Source organism: Seriola aureovittata, chromosome 19, assembly GCF_021018895.1.
Source record: "Seriola aureovittata isolate HTS-2021-v1 ecotype China chromosome 19, ASM2101889v1, whole genome shotgun sequence".
In the NCBI taxonomy this organism is placed as follows: Eukaryota; Metazoa; Chordata; class Actinopteri; order Carangiformes; family Carangidae; genus Seriola; species Seriola aureovittata.
In genome coordinates, this window is record NC_079382.1 from 12,341,518 (window position 1) to 12,363,481 (window position 21,964).

Genomic DNA, 21,964 nt, shown 5'->3' on the forward strand with positions numbered 1-21,964 from the left:
TAGAGCGACAGTAAGCGATAACATTTCACCAAGCAGATAATCTGATGATCTGACAGAAGAGTGTCCCAAGCGTTAACTTTTAACAGCACGCATGCCGCTTTTCTATAAAGCAAGAAAGAAAATTAGCAAGAAAATGAAACATCTATACTGTAAGCTCAACAACATATCACACAGACAACAACAGTTAGCTGACTATGCTATAAGTGCAGAGAACCAAACATTACCACTTCAAATATAACAGAAAAAAATAATGGGAGTAAAAATCGTGAATTACTGAAAATAAACATCTTGAAAGCGTTGTCTCCTTGTAAGCTGAAAATAAATAAATAAGCTAATACTGTATTTTAGTATCCTCATACGAGACCAAGTTCCCATAGTGTGCTTTTAGGAGAGGTTACACTGCAGTCTATCATAAGAAAGCTAGGAGGAAGCATGTTTGTAGAATGTAGGAAAACTGGCTGAACGCTGGATGCTTCACATTACTCACATGCTTGCACAGCCAAGATCAACCACCCAAATACAGAACGGAAGACTATTCTTACCGTACATCAATCGTGATGTTGGAGTTTCTCACTGCAGAAGCCTATTTCCTTAATGCAGCTTCGGTCGCTCTTACAGACACACTGTTGTGCCAAGAGGCACACACACACTGCTCACTCTGGGATAAATGCCTGCACGTGTGCTTGGAGCTCAAAGGCATATGAATGCGCACCGTGATTGGTGCAGAGCCTGGCTCGATGCAATGAATTACACACACTCTCCCTGCCGAGCAGACACAGACACACACACACACACACACACACACACACACACACACACACACACACACAGACACAGACACACACAGACACAGACACACAAACACACACAGGCGTATACACGCGCGCACAAAAGGGGGCTGAAAGGCAACGTCAGAGAGACGCGTGCCGTGATGACCTTGGATTTTCCTGTTTGTCTTGCAACAGCGCTCCTTCTCAAGGGGGTAGTGCAGATTTCACATGCAGGCGCACATACAAACACGCCCACCTCACTTCTAATCATTTCTCTCAGTTGCAGAAAAAGAAACTGAAAGAGGAGGGAAAAGAGAATAAGAGAGAAATGTGCACTAGAGGGATAGAAAGGGAGAAGACCTCCCACCCACGCAATCTCCTTTCTCCCTCTCTCCACCCCCTGCCAGCATCACTCTTTTTCCCTCCTCTCTATCATTAATCTTCCTATGCCTCCTGTTTTACTTACTTTCAGTTTTTCCTTCTATGCTTATGCAACTTTCTGCTACATTTCCATCCATTTTCTAGGCTGCCATCAAAATGTCTGGCTCTTGTTCTTTCTTCATTTTGTCAGGATTACAAATAAACTTTTAACCCATCAGCCACAGTGGCAGGTAGAAACCACAAATACACCAGTTTTTATTCATTATTCAGTTTTTAATCAGTTACCAAAAAATTGCAGAAATGTGTGATTATATAAACCTGTTTACTGGTGGTTGCATTTTTTTAAAAAGCTGTACGACTACAAACTGTGAAATACTATCCTTTTCAAGTAAGTCAGTGTCTACTCACTTTCTTACAGGTTTAATTTTTTCTATAAACAGCCAAGCAGCTGGCTCACGTCTCGGATGGCAGTACTTCTCACCTATACAACAATGAATGCACCAACCGCAGAACTGTCAAATCAATTAATGCAGTTATCTACATTATCCAACAGCCATAACTATGACAAAGATAAAACCTGGTATGATGTTCATATAATTGGCTGTAATGCATGCATTTGCAATAACACCAGAAACCCCCAAGTGCTTTAAATGGATTTTATGTCTCCTCAACCTTTTTAGTTAATTTTAGTTTATCAACAATATGGCATGAATTTTGACCATCAGCATAACAATCGTCTTATTGGAAACATTCACGATAGTACCAGCATAAACTAAGAGCCTTAATAAAGCTTGATTTCGCAATTACCAGAAGTTTTCAGTTGTTAATGACTCAACAAGAAGAGAGTGGGTTACACCTACATCAGGACTGCTTCAGTGAATTAAAGATGGTGATGAATTCTTCTCACTTGGGCGACTAATAAAAACAGCTTCAGACATACAGTGGGGTCCAAAAGTCTGAGACCACTTTCCCATTTATGGGAAATGACACTATCGTCTACTGCATTTTAATGCAGCTTGGATCAGGCTCATAGTTAAGATATTACTGACCAGAAACTTGGTCAGGAGAAATTTATCTTTACACTTACTGTTAATTTGTTTTGTTTTTTTTCACTTGGGTTGAATTACAGGGTATCTTTGCTTAAATAATTGGTATCATGCAAAATCAATCTTTGTTTTCCTTGTTCTTGCATGCCAGCATTCCCTGTAGAGCCACACTACATGCCACAGAGAACATTTTATCAATGTAAGATTTTATGAATCAGTCAAGATTAAGGCTGAAAGCAATTAAATATGACCCAGACTAAAAATAAACGAGACTTCCCTTTAATTAGACTGATCAACAGCAACCTGTGCTAAATACCGAACACAGCCAGTGTTTCTTTCAATGGTTGTCTACTCCAATGGTCCAGTGCAAGTATCCTCAACAAACTATTAAATAAGGTCAGTCAGCTCCAACTTAAAACAAGACAGGAGGCAGTTCACAGCATATCAGAACCCAAATAGTAGTTTCCATTTGCAGCATTACAAATTTGTGTCAGATATCATGGAACCATATGTAGGAAAGCAACTTTTGAAAATCCTCTGTTCTTATGACTTAGAAACAGAGAAGCCAGAGAGAGAACAGAGGAGCTGGTGTTATCACTTACCCTTGCCAACGCGATGGTCCAGAAGGGTACGACAGTCCAGTGCCAGCCTCTGAGAGGCCGGGACATCAGGCGCAGGCAAGGGCATGGCAGGCAAACAAACACACAACAGCTCACAGGCACACACACACACACACTCAGAGACACACTACTCCTTTCACAGGCACAAAAAACTCCTAACCAAAGCCAAAAATGGACATGCAACACTGCAAGCTAAAGACTAAAAATCTCTAATCATTCAGCTGTAATTCTTTAAAAAAAAAGCCCTTATCTATCAATACTCACAAAACCAACCACCTTCAGTAACATAACTGCTTGACAGATGAGCTAAATGCAAAACTGTACTCACATGCACCCGCAACTGCCCAGCTTCAATGCAATAAAACAATACACACATGCACACATATGCATACACTCGTCCTCAGTGAAGCTTCAACGGAACAGCCAGCTCAAACTTCTGTGTAAAGTTGATACCAGAACAGACTCACAAATTCAGTAGGAGTCCCTGCTGAAAACCAACTTGTATGTCCCTGTCTTGAGGCTTCTTAGTAATTTCGTTAGAACATCGGCAGGTTGACCGTATTAATGAAAGAGATTAGCGATTAGTCCTTCAATAGCAGCTCTGCTCTCTGTGTGCGCCTCTCTCATTAATAAACATCTCACTGACACAATGGGCCTCACTATCCACCAGAAGTCTCTCTCTGGGCGAGAGACACAGGGAGACACAGATAGGAGGGTGGAGAGAAGCAGGGAAAGAGGGGAACCGTGGGACAGCAATTCAGTCAGTGGGCTTGAGGTTCAAGGAATGTAGCCATCAGTGGATACCAGCACTGGCAAAATGTCTGGTGAGTGATTTATTTGCAAATTCACACACTTGGCTGCACAACAGACACATGACATACATGTACTGTACATACACACCTGGGACACTCATGCAAAGTTTCTCTCACAAAATAATTTCCGTCAGCACTGATTAATTGTGGCTTTGATTAGGCAGTTCATATAACTAGCTATACTGCATTCAGCTGAGCAAGTTTTCTACACTGCCCCACATTCAACTTTTGGGGGGTTATTATTACGTCAACAAGCAGTGCTGCAGAAGGTGTATGATAGTTGGGTGTTACTCACCTGTCATGTTGGATGCTAGTCACAAGGCGGCGTTGCTCTTCCAGGCTCACAGTGGCAGGGAGATGGGCGGCACTTTGGCCCAGAACTGAGTTTCCACTGGCGCTTCGAAAATCAGGAAAACCGCTGGATTGTCTTTGGCCTGTGGAAGTTAGTATGCCCAAGTTAGCTGTTGTGCTAACAAGTATTGCTATTACTATGGAACATGTTTGAACCTTTCACAATTGGGAAAATACCAACGTTAATGTTTGTCAGGCCAGTGACAAGCGAATGTTTATATTTATCATCTTATCACATTATCACAGCTGTCAGTAAATTAGCAATGCTAACCGTCACAGGTTTTCATATAACTTTGTTCTCTCATGATAAGAGTTTTTCTTGATTTCGACGAGGTTTAGACTTAAACTTACGCTTGACCAAATGACACTAGGCTAACCGATATTATTGAAATGTAGACATCGTGGCGTTAAGCTATCATTCGTCTATGCTACTAATGTTCTAACGGTAGCTAACTGCTTGACTTGCTTAGCTCCTGGCTACGCTTATCTGAACAACGATAATCACTGTCAGCACCCTTTACTTACCATGAAATGAACAAAATGAAAATCCTTAAAATGTCTGGCATACGGGCAGTGAACCTCGGCCACCTTTACTAAACTTCAGCTATACCAGGACACCACACATTTAGTTACAATTCCTCCACCTCCCAGCTGTTACTGGCTAGCTGTAAATGTATGACAGCTTACTGGACAGTTAGCTTTAGTCATGTTTGAACGCATACAGACCAGACCAGACAAGCACACACACGCACGCACGCACGCACACACACACACCGTCAGTGCTGGTTTTCTGTCTTTACATTTTGTTTACTTGATAAATATTGAATAGATAAACAAAATATCAGATAAACGTAACTGGTAGGTAAGATGTTTGACAAATTAAATGTTGTAATATTACAGCGAGTAGAGTGAATTATGATAATGTATTTTTTTAATGTTGCTATGATACCATGTGGGTTCTGTAACTCTTAAGTAGGTACTCACCTCATTACAGCTGAGCTGAAATACAGCAATTGTGGTTGTGAAAGTCTGAAAAACATTGATAGTAATATGTACATTTATGTGATATACATTAGCCACCAATTTCCATTTCATAATGATGTTTCCAAAGCATTGTTAATTGTTATATTATTATATATTATATTGCTTTCACAGGAGTAACATCACCACTTTTCCACTCCCTGTCTAACTCCACTTGAAGACATGCTTTCCCATTAATCAGCAGATGCAAAATCTGATTTATTGAAAGACTGCAATTTCCTCTCAATTCATATAAACCCAGTTCCTATGTCCTATTTTTGCAGAAAGGGAAACAGAGATAACTATGCAGACCTCTACCAGCATCTCCAGTTTGTTCAGTGATTCAAGAATGAATGAAAATTGATACCTAAAACTAAATGCCAATTCACTATGATTATTAGGCCACAATAGAGGGTATCCACAATAAAAACAAATATGCACTCTGTAGACTGTATAGTTCTATAGATGAGGAAGGGACATCCTTTTTTCCAGCTGGTGACAGCAGTGAGTCAGAAGGAATATAACTTAAATTTTTTCTTAAGACATAAAGTCTGTAAATTCTAGAGATTATTATCTTCCCTCAAAACTGTTTCATTGTAAATTTAACATAACCTAAATCTGAGCATTTTGAAGGACAGTACATCATAATTGGTGGACATGATGTGTCACATTACCTACCACCTTTTTTTAAGACTAAACTTTGTGCTTCTCAGTGGATCACTTTGCACACTAAGGCATTTACTTCCCAGGGTCTCTTAACCCCACTAAACCATGACCCCCATTAGTCTTTTATGTTGCAGTATTGTTGTCCTCCAGTGTCTAATGCTGCCAGCATGTCTGTAACTGTTCAGAAAACAGTGCGTGACCCTTTTTGAATGGGATAGCACCACCTACAGTAGGAGAGCTATGCTGAGCTAATGATGCCTAAGATAAAGCTCATCTTGTCATCTCAATATAAACTTGGAACCGCAAGTAGCTGTATATAGTGCAAGCGTAGAAATGTGAACCTCATGAAGGCTGCCAAGTAAGGGTCGTTTCATGGATGGTTTACTGAACAGGCCAACTGGGCTCAGGTCTACAGAGTCTGGGTGCCCCCAAGCCAGGGTCTCTGTGTGATGTGATTGGTATTAATATTTCTTGACAGTCAGGCTAAGAGCACTGTCAAAATCCTATTGAGATACTATATTGAAGATGTCATAATATTAAAGCCAGTTTTCACCTTCAAAAGAAGCATTTATTGCTGCAGGAGAGAAACGACCTTTTGGCCAAGTACTGCAATCAATCTGCTATATGGCCATATGGAGGGACTGTACACAGAAGTCCAATATCTTATAGTCTTTCAATGGTTAGTTGAAAATTTGTACTTTTTTTGATGCAACATATTGTTTTCGTTGGTGAGAAATAGCAGAGTGACATGATGAAAGTGTTTCAAAACTGTTTCTACTTTTTCTACTTCTTTGTCTTTTTTTCTACTTTACCCAAAGTGACCTGTACATGTTGTCACTTTGAAGAACTTTGTGCAACAGCCAACAAAAGCCAGTGTGCACTCACAGTCCAACTATAGTCTTACGCCACACACCAATGCTTACACAGAGCATTTGTGATACACACAGACCGACAAATGGATCTCTGTGTCCGGCACAAGTGAAATGTTTGGCAAGCATGTAGGCTGTAGGGTCAGTTTTGTTGCTGATTTGGCTCAAGTACATATGAGAATCAGCTGATTAGTAGACAGCCAAAGCAGTTAACCTTAATACTAATTAGCTCCTGGGGTTTTGCCCTGAGTGGACTAAACCATCCCAACTCTTCCTTCAGGTGGACACAAGTTCACAGGCACTCCAAATTTAGTCACTAAATAAAATTACAGATTAATGAACACTCATGTAATTCTCTTCCTGATTTATTCATTCTCCTTTATTGTCACTAGTAACAGTGACAGCTGATTAAACATATTCAAAGGAGCTTTGTTGCATGCTTGACAAGTGCCAGTGAGCTATGCTGATGTGGTAGCAGTTATAGTAGAACTAATTGCCTTAGACCTGGCGGCTATTTTTAGACGTCCAGTCATCAGCAAGAAAGGTCTGAGCTATGCAGTCGATGGGACAGATGGGAACTCATTAGATCAGTCTAAGGGGCTTTGTGCGTTGCCTGGACACAATTAGCAAAGCAAGACTCAAAAACTTTAACCAGCTTACAACCATAGGTACCACAGGCCTGCTCATGCTGTCAACCCAATAAGTAATCATCAATTCTGAGGTCTGCTTCACTACACCTTTTGTTCTCGCTGTTTTTGTGTTGGTCTGTGTAATTCCTTCTCCTGTTACTTTAACCTGTTGATGCACTGTACAATTCATCTTGATGTTGTGCATATTTCATGTTTAAAACAGCAAATAAAAATGTATTATCTATTAATGTGCAAATTCTTAACAAAAAGCTCATATTGTGATGAATAATTTAAGTTAGAATAACAGGCATCTCAGTGTGCCAGCAAATGTCAAGACAATTGTATGGCACATCATGCTAATAAATTACAATACAATAATATTTAACAAAGCTTCTAACTTATCAGGGCACTTATGTAAACTGCTTATAGAATAACCTTTGCTTTGCATAACATTAACCAGCCTGACATTCCTAATACAACCACACAAAATAAAGACACAATATGGATACAAAGAATTGTATCGCTGTATCACTGTTTTCAAGTGAATAAGAAGAACCTATAGATCTATGCTAACCTTTCAGTCAATTAATCAGTCAGCCAGTCACTGGATCTTTCAGGCTGTCTTCACGTAAAAATGTCTAGCCTTGACAAATTTTCTTCACAGAGAAGGGAAAAAAAGTTGCTGCATTGAAATTTTTTTTAGACTGAGTGTGTATGTATTAAATGTTTTCTTCTGCAGCTCAGTGAAGTAATATTAGTAAAAGAAAACTGAAAGCCTAGTTTGTGACCCTCTTTTTATTGCTAGAACATAGAGAGAAATGATTGCCCCATTGGACTATAGTTGTGTTATGCATGTGTTTGAATTTATGGAAAATAACATTTGAATTGAAAATCAGTGAACCTATCCCTCAGGTGCAATAATTTAAGTTGCCTTCATCAGATTAAAATGCCACTTGTGGTTCTGAATCCAAAAGCTCACACAGTATCTTCCAGTTGTATGAAACACAGTAAAACATAAAAAAATGCATTTATTTTTCAGGAAGGAATCAACAGTTATTGTTGGTCAGATAGATGTGTAATAGCCCTGTAAGCCATCTTAGAATCACAGGACTCAAAGTAAAGGCAATTTCACTGGGGTCTGTTTGCTGTTGAATCACCTCAGGGTGCTGTTACCAGGTGGGGGAGGATTCAGCTTCTGTGCTCTCACAGGCAGCCTGGATTTGTAGGCCTTTTAGGTAACATTTTTCGGTGTACACAGCCTGAAAGAAACTTGTCACCCCTGTGTCCCTAATTGCAGATAAACACTCACATAACCAGGAGCATGAAGGCCATGCAGAGCAAGCACTTCTTCTGTATTTATTTTTATAATGACAATAGAATGGGATTAGAGTGAATGAAAAAAAAGAAAATGTATATTGGATGAAAGAGAGAGCATATGAAAAGAGACTGCTCATAATGCTATTTAATTCAAGTGTCAACCCTGCTTTTAAAAGGTTTGGTTGACTTGGCCAGAGGGTGAGAGCACTGCATTTAACTTGGCGCCAATGACCTCAGCTTTGCAGGTCAGTGAGAGTGGCTGCTGACTAACTAATCCTCTTTGCACTCCTCACTCCTGCAGGTCTGATTTGTGGCAGTTGTTGTCTTCATTTCAAAACAGTCCAGGTGGTGGCCTACAACCCTGCCAGAAGGACTCCACACACCTTGGCTGGACCTTCTCCTCATCAGTTTTGGATTCTGCTTAACAGCGGGGACTACTACTTTCATTTTCCCATTTATGGATTATAGCGTCATTTTCAGATTCATGAATAATTCCTGTGCAACAGAATCAGCAAAAATGGAGTATGACGAACTGGTTGAATATGTCCTATGGCAAAAGCTGGACATGAGGAGTGGGTACACAATATGTAAAACAATACAGGTCAGTTTTATATCTTCAATTTATTTTCTTTTTTTCACACAGTAAGTACATATGGTATGCTTGTATTAAAATGCAATAAATAAGTCTGTATTCTATTTTTGAGTGTTATAACTGGTAGCAAGCCTGGCACAGTTGAATAACAAGTGATCCTTCCACAGCAGAGAAACTAATGCTCGCTGTGTGATTAAAAAGTCAATACAGATGTTGCCATAATATACCATAAACTCACAGGATAAATATTTTTCATCTGCCATAGTGGCCGGTCTAATTAAAAGCGCAGAATCTTTTAATATGAATCGTTCTATCATATTCAGTCTGTGCTGTGTGGATACACGATCTTGATGAGAATCAGACAGCTGACAGTGGACTGAGTGAGTGGGTGGGACTGAAGCATCTAGAGCCAGAAGGACCTGGAGGAGTTTAACTCTAGGCATTAACCAGCTCAGGACTAAATCTGGCCACCAGATAATTCGTTGAAAAGCTTCCTTTCTTCTCACACACACTGTGCCAACACGTGAAGCCTAGCAAGTGGCTCTTTTCAACATGCTGAATGTGTGTAGCATTGTCAGCTCTGTGCACATACATCACCATTTTTAAAAGATTGTAAGCTTAAGAGATACAGTTTTGTTGGAAGGTGTAACCATATTTATTTGGACTCATATGCTGGTCCAATGTATAAAACATAAAGCACTTGGCGACAGTGACAAGAACCTGATCAGAGGCAGGCACATGATGGGCAGCCATCTGCCTCGACTGGTTGGGTTGAAAGAAAGAGAGAGAGAGAGAGAGAGAGAGCAGTACAAAAGAGAAGAAGAAAGTTTACAATAATCATGTCAACAGAACAACATACACTATAACCTACTTTTTATGTTGGGTTTTACAGATTTTTTACTGGTTTTACTGATACTGAGACTGAGGCCGACCCTTTGGTGGCAGAATGGTAACAGATACACAGCCTGAAATAATAAAAGAATGAGGTGCCAGCTGAAAGTTAAGGCGTAAAGATGAGTTTTAAGTTTGGATTTGAAGGCCTCAACAGAGTTATATCACCTGATGTCAGCAGGAAGGTTGTTCCAGAGGAAGGGGACCTGATAGGAAAAGGCTCTGAAGACAGACAGGAACCCTGTATTCTGAGGGTGAAGAGTATGGGATGGAATATAAAGTTTAAGGAGATCAAGCAGATATGAGAGGTCAAGCTCATTTAAGATTCTGTATGTCATTAAAAGCACCCTTTTCAGATCTAAATTTCACTGACACCACTACCTTTTTCTGCTCTTTCACTTCCTGCACTGTAGGCAGCCGCCTCCTCCTAATCTGGGACAAGCATCTAGGATCAGCTGAGGTCGTCACTATGGTGACCTTTGCTGAGACGACACAGGTCTCCCCTATGGAGCTACGTGAGCCGCCCTGCCTGACTGCGACTCTGTCCCCTGGGCTGCGACGGAAAAAGATGCTGTGGCAGAATGCTGTAAAACACATCATGATCCAGCAGGAGCTCAGCGCCCAGGTGACTGGCCATCCCACAGACATCAGTGGATTTGTTGCATCCAGATGGAACTGTTGTTTGTGCTGTTTTGTTTTCTATTGTTTTGTACATATTCCTGTACAAGATTATAAGGACGATACGTACTAAAACAGACATGGTATCCACTGAACCTGTGACTCATGTTACACAAACCTAGGAAAATTTTGCTAAACTGAAACTCATGATTGGTATGACTGCATGGACAGCATGAACATTAGTTATTGGGCTAAAGCAGTCTAGACTATCCATGCAGTAATGAAATGTGGTAATTAGATGTAACCTGAAAGTAAAGGGTCACTAGACACAAATAACAAAAAAAGTAATTTGTCACTTCCAGGGTACCTTACAGATAGTTTGGGATTTTGGTTTTCACACATTTGCAAATAAAATTTGTTAATGCTGTGACCACCACAATTGAAATTCTATTCGCTTCAACTGCAAAATGGTGGTGTCCAAAATCAAACAGATAAATAGGTATAAATATCAGTAAAACTAAAACTATCTGCATGGGTCAAACTTGGGGAAGTGAGAAAACAATGTATGATTTTTGTAATTCTGGTGAAGCAACCCTTTAAAGGGTCTTAGATCAGTGTCCAAAAACACAAGTCAATGATGATTATGAAGAACTGTTTACCACATATACGTTTGCTTTCCATCATAAAGTCATTACTGTACCATTAAAGTGGTCACTTTTTAAGTGAATAGTATGGATGTTTGGCATCATACCATTCCTAGCAAAGAACACGAACAGTGTCTTTTACAGTAAGCACATCTATTTTTCTGTTGCATGATGACAGGTTGGTGTGGAACCAGCACGCAAAATCTTTGTGACGGACACCTACATGGAGGAGATCAACAGACAAATCCGCAACAAGGCCTCACGAGGGGTCACGAAACGCCGCTCCTCCACAGTCAGAGTCCACCCTACCCAGGCCCGCAGTTCCACCAGCACACGCAGCAGCATTGGAGGTTCTTTTAATGACTATGCCAGCGATGCAGATTTCTTTGTGCACTGGGGTCACACTATTCGTGGTGTCTACATACCCACCCTGGGTCACACCTTTAGGTCTTGTGACCTGGAGAAACTCTACCAGCAACACTCCTCTCACCAAAGACGCAACTCTTTAGCTATCACAAATGTAATCGATGCTGTGGCCAAGCTACATGTGTTGGTTCTGTACCTTGCACTGGCCCCAGAAACAGTCACGGACACTGTGCGTGGCTGCCTGACGGGCGTTTTCATGGTCTTAGCCATAGCATTGTGCCTAGTGGTGTTAACCTGCAAAGACTCCATGTCCCCGCGGTGGCTCCACTATGCTGGCCTAGCTAGCTGGCTGTCACAGACCACGCAGGTGTTGGGAGGACTGGTATATGGACTAGAAAAGGACCCGTCATGGTACGTTTTGTTCACATTGTTCGCCACATACACGCTGCTGCCGTTACCTCTGCTGTGGGCCATGTGCGCCGGCTCCCTAACCTCAGTACTGCACCTTCTGGTGGAGATATTGCGCTACTACAATGATGCAGTGCTTTTGAAAAAGGTCAGGAAATGCTGATATATTAAACCTTAATAACATTCTCCCCCTAGAGCAATATTACAAAAGGTTATGTCTGAAATTTCTTTTTATTACTCAATATCAAACTAAAAATGCTGCTTTATTGGATAAAGTCCTTCAAGATATTACTCATGTGTAAAACCATACTATACATTTTTCATCACACATTAAGATTCCACTAAAATGAGTTACATTCCTCTTCCAGATAAAGTAATTTGCCTGCATAGCACAGTGTTTAAAATTGTGTAAAATACTGGCTGAAGATGTAAAATCCCCTTTTTTCTTTGCCTAGTTCTGCTTCTGCTGTGCATTTCCCATTTCCAATCACTGTTTTGAAATGAACCTGCTGATTCTACAGATCAAGACATGGTTTATACATGAATTGGATTTGCTACTGGCATTACTTCAAACCCATTATTGGACTTAGAGAGTTTATGTTGGTTTATAAACTGTAAAAGCCCACTGAGACATTGTATGTGATATTCCTCTGTAGAAATAATCTTAACTTCAAATGCTTTACCTCTTATGTCCACATATTGTGCACAGGCCTACTATACATGCAACATTTCCCTTTGATGCCCCCCTAGTTGTATAAAAGCAGAACCCACTCCCTATTTCTAATCATATGCTTTTAGCTCACATGTTCCCAGTTAAATAAAGTGAATAAATGTATATTTTCCCTTGGATGCAGGTGTTTGCCAAAGGGCTGCTGTACCTGGGTATGAACACAGCTGGCTTGTTCATCCACTACCTGACAGACCACGTTCAGAGACAGGTGTTCCTGGAGACACGACGCTGTATTGAGGGTCGCCTAAAACTAGAGCAAGAGAACCAGAGACAGGTAGTATGAGGGCTGACATTGTGCTATAGGTTAGACTTGGAGATATAGAGAGATACTGTATTATGACCACTGTAGACTGCTGTCCCTTTGTAGATGGAAGGATAAATGCCTCTCAAATTGTCTCGTGAAGTTTGTGTAAATAGGCATTATGCTGGTTAAACCATTCACGTCACTTTGGGATAATGTCGGCACACAGGAGCGTCTGGTGCTGTCGATCCTGCCTCGCTTTGTTGCCTTGGAGATGATTGCTGACATGAGCTCTTTGGAAGATGAACTCAATCCTCAGGAGTTTCACAAGATCTATATCCACCAGTACAAAGACGTCAGGTACACACTTACACACACATAATAGTATTTACCAGGCTTATATATATATTATGTTATATTAGAGGATTTTAAGAAAAAAAGTTTATCATAGGTGTTGCCTTTTTCAAATTGAAAATTCATTGATTTACAATTAGTTGTGCATGTGTTGACTGGAAACTCGAGAACAATTTGAATGTGACATGCAGTATAATTCTTTATTTCACAGTTCTTTCTCTGTCTCTCCTCTCTGCAGCATCCTTTTTGCAGACATCAAGGGTTTCACTCTGCTGTCCATGAACTTGTCGTCACAGGATCTGGTTCGAACCCTTAATAAGCTCTTTGGACGCTTTGATCGACTGGCAGAGGTTAAACCCTGAGTACTTCTTTATTTTTACATATTTTTACATAGCGGATAATACATTTTTGACACCCTCCTTCTAATTTCCCTGGTATATTCTCTCATGAAAGGAGCACCACTGCCTGCGAATAAAGTTACTGGGAGACTGTTACTACTGTGTGTCAGGGGTCCCTGAGCCACAGCGAGCCCATGCCCGTCACTGCGTTGAGATGGGCCTGGCTATGATCAACACTATACGGTGAGTTTTAACTCACTGGAGTCCCACCCCACTAATTTCTGACTAGAACTGTCAAAGTTGACACAGAAAGAGACATTCAAACAATATTTCTATTGCATGGTCACTTGACTTCTCACCAACACCAGGTGTGTACGGAAGCAGTTAAACTTTGACCTGGACATGAGGATCGGGATCCACACAGGATCCGTCTTATGTGGGGTGCTCGGGCTGCAGAAATGGCAGTTTGACGTCTGGTCCTGGGACGTGGGCATCGCCAACATGCTGGAGGCCGGGGGAATACCAGGGTTAGTGTCTCTGCTGGTACCTGCCGAGTAATTAATTTTCTCATGTTGTGATTGGAGAGCATTTCGTTGTACAGCACCAATAATTTATTCTGCCTCTCCTTTCTTTCCTCCAGCCGCATCCACATCTCGAGGGCGACTCTGGACAGTCTACAGGGCACCTACAAGACAGAGGATGGTCATGGCCGTGACAGAAACGAGTTTCTAAGGAGACACAGCATCGACACTTTCCTCATCTGCCCTCAGGAGGAAAGGAACAATGTTGACCACACTGAGCCCCCCAAAGTTCAGAAAACAAATCGAACTTGGAACCCTGAGATACTTTTCGGGAACGTCACTGACATGAACAGTGTAGGTGTAGGGATACAAAATATTATTGGGTTCATGGTCTTAAGGTTTTGATCCAAATCCAATGTATCCAATCAATCTGACAATGTTCATATGCTTTCTTTGTGCTCTAGATCCTGGCCTCCTTTACAAACGGTTCGCTTCCCAACATCTGGCAGTCCACCTCCAAAGAGATCAACAAACGCATCAAACATGCTATAGAGGTTCGAAGCAGTGAGCGAATGCACAAGGAGCACATCACGCCACTGACCCTGGTGTTCAAGGACACACACATTGAGGACAAGGTACGCAGCTATAGGGGCAGGCTAGGAAGGTGTTGGTAAGGGGAAAGGTTAGGTTAAGGAAGTCATGTGCTTTATGAACAAAAAGGGATGTTTATGTACCAGTACCTGAAATGATGCAGATGTTTCTTTGCTCTCTTTTGGTTGGTTCAGTTCTCCCAGATGAGAGACGAAATGTTCAACTCCAACTTGGTCTGTTCCTTCATCATGCTCCTCTTTCTCATGGCTGCCCAGGCCCTCATCTCTGCACCCAGGTAGGAAAACACCAATGCTATCCAGTCAAAGTTCACACTGTAAGCGCTGCATTTAGTTTAGTTGCATAGGGGTTTATCAAGCCTGAATGAAGCTTTAGTGTTGTCCCTCCCTTGTAAGTTGCTCTGAGTTAAAGCATCTGCCAAATGAATAAATGTAAAACATAAATGAAGGGTTCATATATCCCGTTTGTTTAAACGTAAATTCTTAGTTGACATATTAAAGGTCAATGATATTTTCACATTGATATTGCCTGGTTGGTTGCTGACATTTTCCCTGAATACCAACAAGTGACAAAATCTCAAAATAATGTCATCTTTGACTTCAGTGGATAGCAGGAACGTAATGGGTTGCAGCCTTAAGAAATGATAAATTGTCGATCAAAAACTCCTAGAGTATCTGTATATAAAGAAACTGAACAATAACAAATGTTGTCAGTCATCTTACTGAATATATCAGCTTTCAAATGCATGCTGTTTGATCATACTACAATTTACTGAACTGCTAGCATTTGATTTTATTTTCCCTTCGGTGCCATCTGCTGGTAAATTCAAGAATGACATGCATCACAGTCTCTCTCTTGGTTCCCAACTCTACCTCTGATTCACATTTTTTCGCCTTTACTCGCACCCTTATTATTTCCTCTTGTCCTCTTCCCTTGTTCTTTCTCTGCAGGTTGTTCCCAGCCATCCTCCAGTTTTCAGTCTTCCTCCTCGCCTACATGCTGCTGCTGCTGTTGGCCCTGGCTGAAGAGTTCAAGTGGACTCCTCCAGCACTGCAACACTTCTGCTGCTGGATGCATGAAAACAACAGTGCCCGCAACATCCTTACCCTCACTGCCATCATCATCAACTTTGGCTTGGCCTCTACTGACATGGTGAGAGAAAAACAACGCAGGGCCAGATTTACATACATAAAAAGGTTTATTAAATTGTCTTTTACCTGCCACATTTTTCTTTCCTTCTTATACTGCTGTGCATTCATGTGTGCCCTGCACCAGAAAAGATTTTCACAAACTGTATGAACATTAAATTCAGATGAAAGAGCAGTCAATCACACTTAACCATGTGTCCTCCCCTAATTTACATGATCCCTTCTAATGCATATGTATGAAGGAGAGAGTTGCACCTCCCTGCTGACACTTACAGAACACCTCAGATGACAAGCAAACTTTTTTCAAGAACACCAGTCCAAATATGTAACTGACAGAGTAGAGAAGCCCAACCTAGAGCAGTAGAGGTGCTCTGGTCATTAACAGAAACACCAGCTGATACTCCGTCTTTCAGCCTTTTCTTAGCTTGCTTGAGGTTTTATGTGATTTATATTTGATGTGCTGTGTGCCTTGGTGCAGGTATGGTGTATTCTCACAAACACAGTAGAGGCTGACATGATGGACAGAACCGGCACAGCCTCTCGTCCTCTCACTGTCTGCACCTACCCTGAGGTAAGGACAAGAGTAGTCTATGTTTTTAACTTTACAACATATTACCTGAAGAGATTTTACATGATTTCCTGTTTGTTCATCCTAATTTCACAAAAACACATCACAAACATTTAATTTCATACTAAATAATATGTTGTCACATTTTCTTGACCAAAAGTTACCTCATCCAGTCTGCTTCTTCTTTTTTTTTTTTTTAACTTCAAGAAAGTGATGTCATTAAAATGTCCCCATCTTCACTCGCTCTAACTTCTTCTTTACTCCACTGTATCTTCAGATTTTTGTGTTGAGTGGTGTGATCGCCATGGTGACCTGTGCCGTGTTCCTGCGTCTAAACTCTCTGCTCAAGTTGGCGGTCTTGCTGCTGGCGGTGGCTGTATACTCCTACCTCATCCACCTGGCCTTCCTCGCACTCGCACGACATGACATGCTGCACAGGTCAGTGCAAAACACATGTATACTAAATATCTTTTCCTACTGCTCTGCTGTTGTGCTGAACATCTCTTTAGTCACATTTTCCCTTTTTATTTTACATAATCTCTATTAGTCTACATTTTCCACCTCCCTTCATTAACCTCTGTGCAGGTCTCACTATGTCAGGAGGAAAGGAATCTCCATCCTTCTCATGATGATGTTCATTGTTGCTGTCTTCTACAATGGACGACAGGTATTGTTAAACTCTCTGTCTCAAGCCTGCTGCCGTTTAGCTTGGTTTGCTCGTAAACTTTTAAATTTAAGTTTGGCTATCAGTTTCAGTCAGTCATAACTGTTGTCTCAGCAGATGGGTAAAGGAGTGTGTCGCATAAAGGCAGGTGATCTCTGATTGATGCTGAATCTGCCCTTTGTTCTCCAGTGGGAGGCCACTGCCAGGCTGGACTTCCTGTGGCGTCTGCAGGCCCAACAGGAAGTGGAGGACATGAGAGAGTTGCAGGAACACAACGAGTGTTTGCTGCACAACATCCTGCCTGTGCACGTAGCGCGACATTTCCTGGACCGGAGCAAGAATGACGAGGTACCGAAAACACCCCAGAAATCGACCTGTGACTCTGACAATGAGTTCACATGACTCTTCCTATACTTTAGTCACTTGCCTTTTGGGACCAACAGCTGACCTCTGACCCTGATAACTAAGTGTTTTTCTGAAAAAAATTTTTTATATATCAGCCAAACAAAGAGACCCATCAACTATGTATGACACATCAACTATGTATGACACAATTTTCATTTCAGGAGCTGTACTCCCAGTCCTATGATGAAGTGGGTGTTATGTTTGCCTCCATCGCTGGGTTCAATGAGTACTTTGAGCAGAAAGAGATCAAACATGAAGGAGTGGACTGCCTCCGACTGCTGAACGAGATCATTGCTGGCTTCGATGAGGTGAGTAAAGGACTGAAAATGAAACTGTGACTTGTACAATATGTTCAGATTATTTATTGAACCATATATTTCACTATATTGTAGGGTAATGGGTCATTTGTAAAAACGGTGTAGGTGTACAGTATATATTCTGGTACTCACTCAGAGCATTTGAAACAGTATTTACCTTCCTCTTCAGATGATAAAAATAAGAGAAGGTGTCGTTCAATCCAGGTCTTGGGATTGCATCTCATCATTCATTTCTTAATCTTTATCTGTTTCTTCTTACAAGTTGTTGGAGGAGTCGTACTTCCACTACGTGGAGAAGATCAAGACCATCGGGAGCTGCTACATGGCCGCCTCTGGCTTAGCTCCAGACAGAGAGGTGGGAGATCTTCTTATACATAAGCATTATTTTTGTTTTGGCTACATTTTGCCCCTCCGTCACTGACAGCAGCTTTACCCACCTCTCTCTCCGTCTAACTTTCTATATCATTCTCTCTCTCAGGTGTCCATGGATGAATGGAACCACCTGAGTGAGCTGGTTTTGTTTGCGTTGGCAATGCAGGAGACCTTGAAAGAGATTAATAGGCACACTGCCAAAAACTTTCAGCTGCGTGTGGGTAAGTGGCTGACTGGCACACACACACTCACATAAACAAACTATTGCCGATCATGCGCCATTCTCAAAGACACCTAGTATCATACACCCAGTACTTTCTAATCCTTTTGTCTAAAGTAAATTATTTTCTTTGTTGGACTCAAACAGGCATTGCCCATGGGCCGGTGGTCGCAGGTGTGATCGGTGCCACCAAGCCGCAGTATGACATCTGGGGGTCAACGGTGAACCTGGCCAGCCGCATGGACAGCACAGGTGTTAGCGGACGCATCCAGGTACCTGAGGCCACGCGCAGGATCCTGGCAGAATGGGGCTTTGTCCTGGAGCTACGTGGAGAAATATTTGTCAAAGGGGTGAGTAGCAGAAAATGGCGACTGCTTCTGTACTTCCTGCTGCTAGTGATGATTATATTATACACTTAACTACCATTGACAGTATTACAGCAAAATGAGGAATGGATTTATTTTGCTGGAGAGGTGCGACGTTAAGTCAAGCCTAGTACGGTTCATTTAAGGTCCTAAAATTAATGTGGGTCATATGTTGTGATAGTGGAGCAAATGTTACCTTTTTCATTAGTGCATCCTTTTTCTTGTTGAGAATTCTTGCTGACAGTTGTCCAGCTGTGGCAGCACTTAATTTCAATCACTTGCATGCCAGCCTTTTTGATTTAACACTAACATGTTCAGTTTAAAACACACAGGTGTCTCCTGATATTTTTCTCAACTACTTTGGCACGTGCAGACCACGAACACGATGCAAAACGAAAAGAAGTGACCAAGTGATGGTCACCAATTCAGCAACAGCTGACAATAACACACTGTAGAGCGTTGTTTGATGACAATGGCTGTGTCACAAATTACTACTCATGATAGTGCCCTATTTTTACCCACTAGCATTTTATTTTGAGTGTCTGTAATTTATGCCCTGCCCTCCAAATTCCTTGACATGTCAAAATTTCTGTTGGGAAAAGTCAACTCCATAAATTAAAGCTCCACCTACTATAACTTCAGCCTGAGAGAAGGTCTGATCAGTCAGATAAGGTGAAAACACCTGTGCTGGGGATCAGGAGTGGACAGCTTAAAATAGGCCTTGACACAAGTAAAGGCAATTACTCATTAGCACAAGTGTAGAAATAAACCCCACTTAGCATTAGGGAACAACTTAAATAAGAAGGGCACCTACTGGTGAAGGGAGACAACAGACAGATCAAGTAAAAGCCAACATGCTGCCTGATTTGCATTTCTGTTCGGTGTGCGACTACTGTTGTCATTGCAGGTGAGCGAGCATCAGGGGAAAGTACGCACGTATTTCATCAGCACCATGCGCAGTAAGACGAACAACACTGCAACAGATGGCCGCATGAGGGGGCGGACAGCAGGACGCCTGACACTGGCAGGAGTGGTGTTTGGTCTCGTCCAGGCCAGACACAAGGAAAAGATGAGGGAGACCAACAGGGGGTTCAGCCTGACTCCCTGCACCCTGCAATGCGGAGGGGACTGTTAGGGTCAGATGACTGCAGGTAGACGAGGACACAGTCCAGCCATATTGTTTCTACTGGTTTACACTTTTTACACTTCTCTTATTTCATACCTTGCCATAACAAAATTAGCTGCACACTGGTCATAGGATCCAGTTCCCCCCCCCCCCACAACTGTGTCCTCCTCAGCTTTCCTGTCATCTCAAAAAGATATGATAAAGGTTTTGGACAGTATTGTGCTTAATCCACACATATTGGAACTCATCCAAACGCCTGGAGTCCTGAAGCTGAGATTTAATCATTGAACAATAGAGTGGTGTGTTCTGACTGTACTACCAGCTTCTCTTACAGTAAGTCTTGTATCTTGAGAGCATCGCTTTCTGTTTTTTATTGCCATATCTACACATTGTGAGCACTGTTTTCAGTTTTTAAGTTCATTTTCTACAAAGCTAACAAAGGCCAACATGTCTTTTTTTTTTTTTCTTTTTTTTTTTGCTGTTATGATACTCCAGCAAGTCCTCTGACCTCTACGCCAAAACGAAGAATACCTCAAAACAACCACCTCAACCTTTCATAGACTACCAATGGCCTATACAATACTAACTAGTGTTTTACTGTCTTATCATGCATCATTGTTACAATTTTCGAATACAGTTCATGTTGTGAGTTTGTGCATTATTTCTCTGTTGTCCCAAAAATTTCTAAATATCTCTTTCAGAAGGACTTGATTTCAATAAACAGACAGTAATGCAGTTAAGTTTAATATTGTACCTCCATTTTCTGTCATTTCTTTCCATAACTTCCGCTGAGAAGGTATTTTTCATCAGTTTTCATGCCACTGTCAATATTGCTCTGGATTTCTGAGATCTGAACATCTGAACATGACAAATCACACCATAGCCAATTCAGTTTTGCCTTGGTACACTGTGATTACCCTCACTTCAGTTACTTTGCTACAGTTATGTTTCCATCGTAGTTACCATAATGCCAAAAACACTACTCAGGTCACTTTTGCAGGATGGTATAATATTTTTTTACTGTAGGCCTGAATCATATTGATGCTGTCATATGAAAACCACATGAATCTGAATTGAGTTTCTTTTTGTTTTAAAAGTAAACATTGAATTCCTCTATGGGATTTCCAGAGGACTTACTCAGTTACTGGTAATATCAAACTTTTTAAAATGTAAGTAAACCTAAAGGGTATGGTTGAAAATTCATGAACCCTTCAAAATGTAAATAAAAGTAACCAAAAGTCTTTATCAATGTATGTAATATACTGGACTGGGCCTTTAAAAAAAGGCTGTGTTTTCTTAAAGTTCGGTCATTCTGGAAATCTATTCTGTAACAGTCAAATTGTAACATTTTGTTATTTATTTTTCTTAGGTATATTATGTTTATTTTTTAATATTTTATACAAAAACATTTAATAGCAAACAATTTCTGCTAATAAAACCAGTAACAACCATAAAACTGTTTTATTTCATTTTAATTGTGCATATGCTTCGTTCTGATGCTTTGTGATTTATTAGTGTTGAACCGACTCACCCTTTTTTGTTCATGAACAGGGAACAGACCACATGTATAATAATGATAACACCAGTGACTGGTTCTGTCACCATGATGTTGTATTATATTATTCTTAATTGTAGCTGGGCAAGTCCTCTGTCTTTTTGGTGTCTTTGATGTAAAGTAAGGGCGTAGGTTCTTTACCTGTTAGTGCCTCTGCTAAAACAGGTGTCAGGTAAACAAAGTTTCCAGCTGCACCAACAGAACAGCAGGATGATTTTCACTGCATCAAGAACAGTCAAGCAGATCAGCCCTGTGGCCTGAAGCCTGCATGGTCTCTTCACACTTTAGATGAATGAGGCAATAGAGGCACAGCCATGTGTCAGGGGTGTTTGCTTTAATGAACATATCCAGCCAGTACCTGAGGAAATATATGTAGCCTAGAAATACACAGATTAAAAAAAGGTCAAGTGTGAAATGTTTTTTTTTCTTTG

The 21,964-nt window shown here is 41.1% G+C and overlaps 2 protein-coding genes across 6 annotated transcripts in view; one reads left to right on the plus strand and one right to left on the minus strand.

Moving 5' to 3' along the window:
• Positions 1-4,063, minus strand: part of LOC130187258 (protein EFR3 homolog B) — a 30,237-nt gene extending 26,174 nt beyond the window's left edge. Inside the window, exon 1 of one of the 4 annotated variants that reach the window (XM_056404690.1) lies at positions 3,925-4,063. In XM_056404690.1, the coding sequence (XP_056260665.1) occupies positions 3,925-3,931 (7 nt within the window). In that variant the 5' untranslated portion in view covers positions 3,932-4,063. Of the gene's footprint in view, positions 1-542; positions 848-2,799; positions 3,256-3,284; positions 3,352-3,924 lie in introns of those variants that run through there. The other 3 variants (XM_056404692.1, XM_056404689.1, XM_056404691.1) reach the window with 3 other exon arrangements.
• Positions 3,555-21,434, plus strand: si:dkey-206f10.1 (adenylate cyclase type 8). Of its 2 annotated transcripts, none has more exons than XM_056404687.1 (22): positions 3,555-3,641; positions 8,783-9,082; positions 10,378-10,589; positions 11,405-12,148; positions 12,855-13,004; positions 13,201-13,331; positions 13,564-13,675; positions 13,779-13,906; positions 14,032-14,190; positions 14,304-14,538; positions 14,649-14,819; positions 14,970-15,070; positions 15,744-15,945; positions 16,420-16,512; positions 16,787-16,947; positions 17,095-17,176; positions 17,363-17,521; positions 17,740-17,886; positions 18,158-18,250; positions 18,374-18,488; positions 18,635-18,837; positions 19,760-21,434. In XM_056404687.1, exons 3-22 carry the CDS (start codon positions 10,434-10,436, stop codon positions 19,985-19,987), a joined length of 3,570 nt encoding a protein of 1,189 aa, XP_056260662.1. In that variant the 5' UTR covers positions 3,555-3,641; positions 8,783-9,082; positions 10,378-10,433; the 3' UTR covers positions 19,988-21,434. The 2 variants fall into 2 exon arrangements, with proteins under 2 accessions (XP_056260662.1, XP_056260661.1); XM_056404686.1 differs by lacking the exon at positions 3,555-3,641 and adding an exon at positions 3,945-4,071.
• The last annotated feature ends 530 nt before the right edge of the window (positions 21,435-21,964 follow it).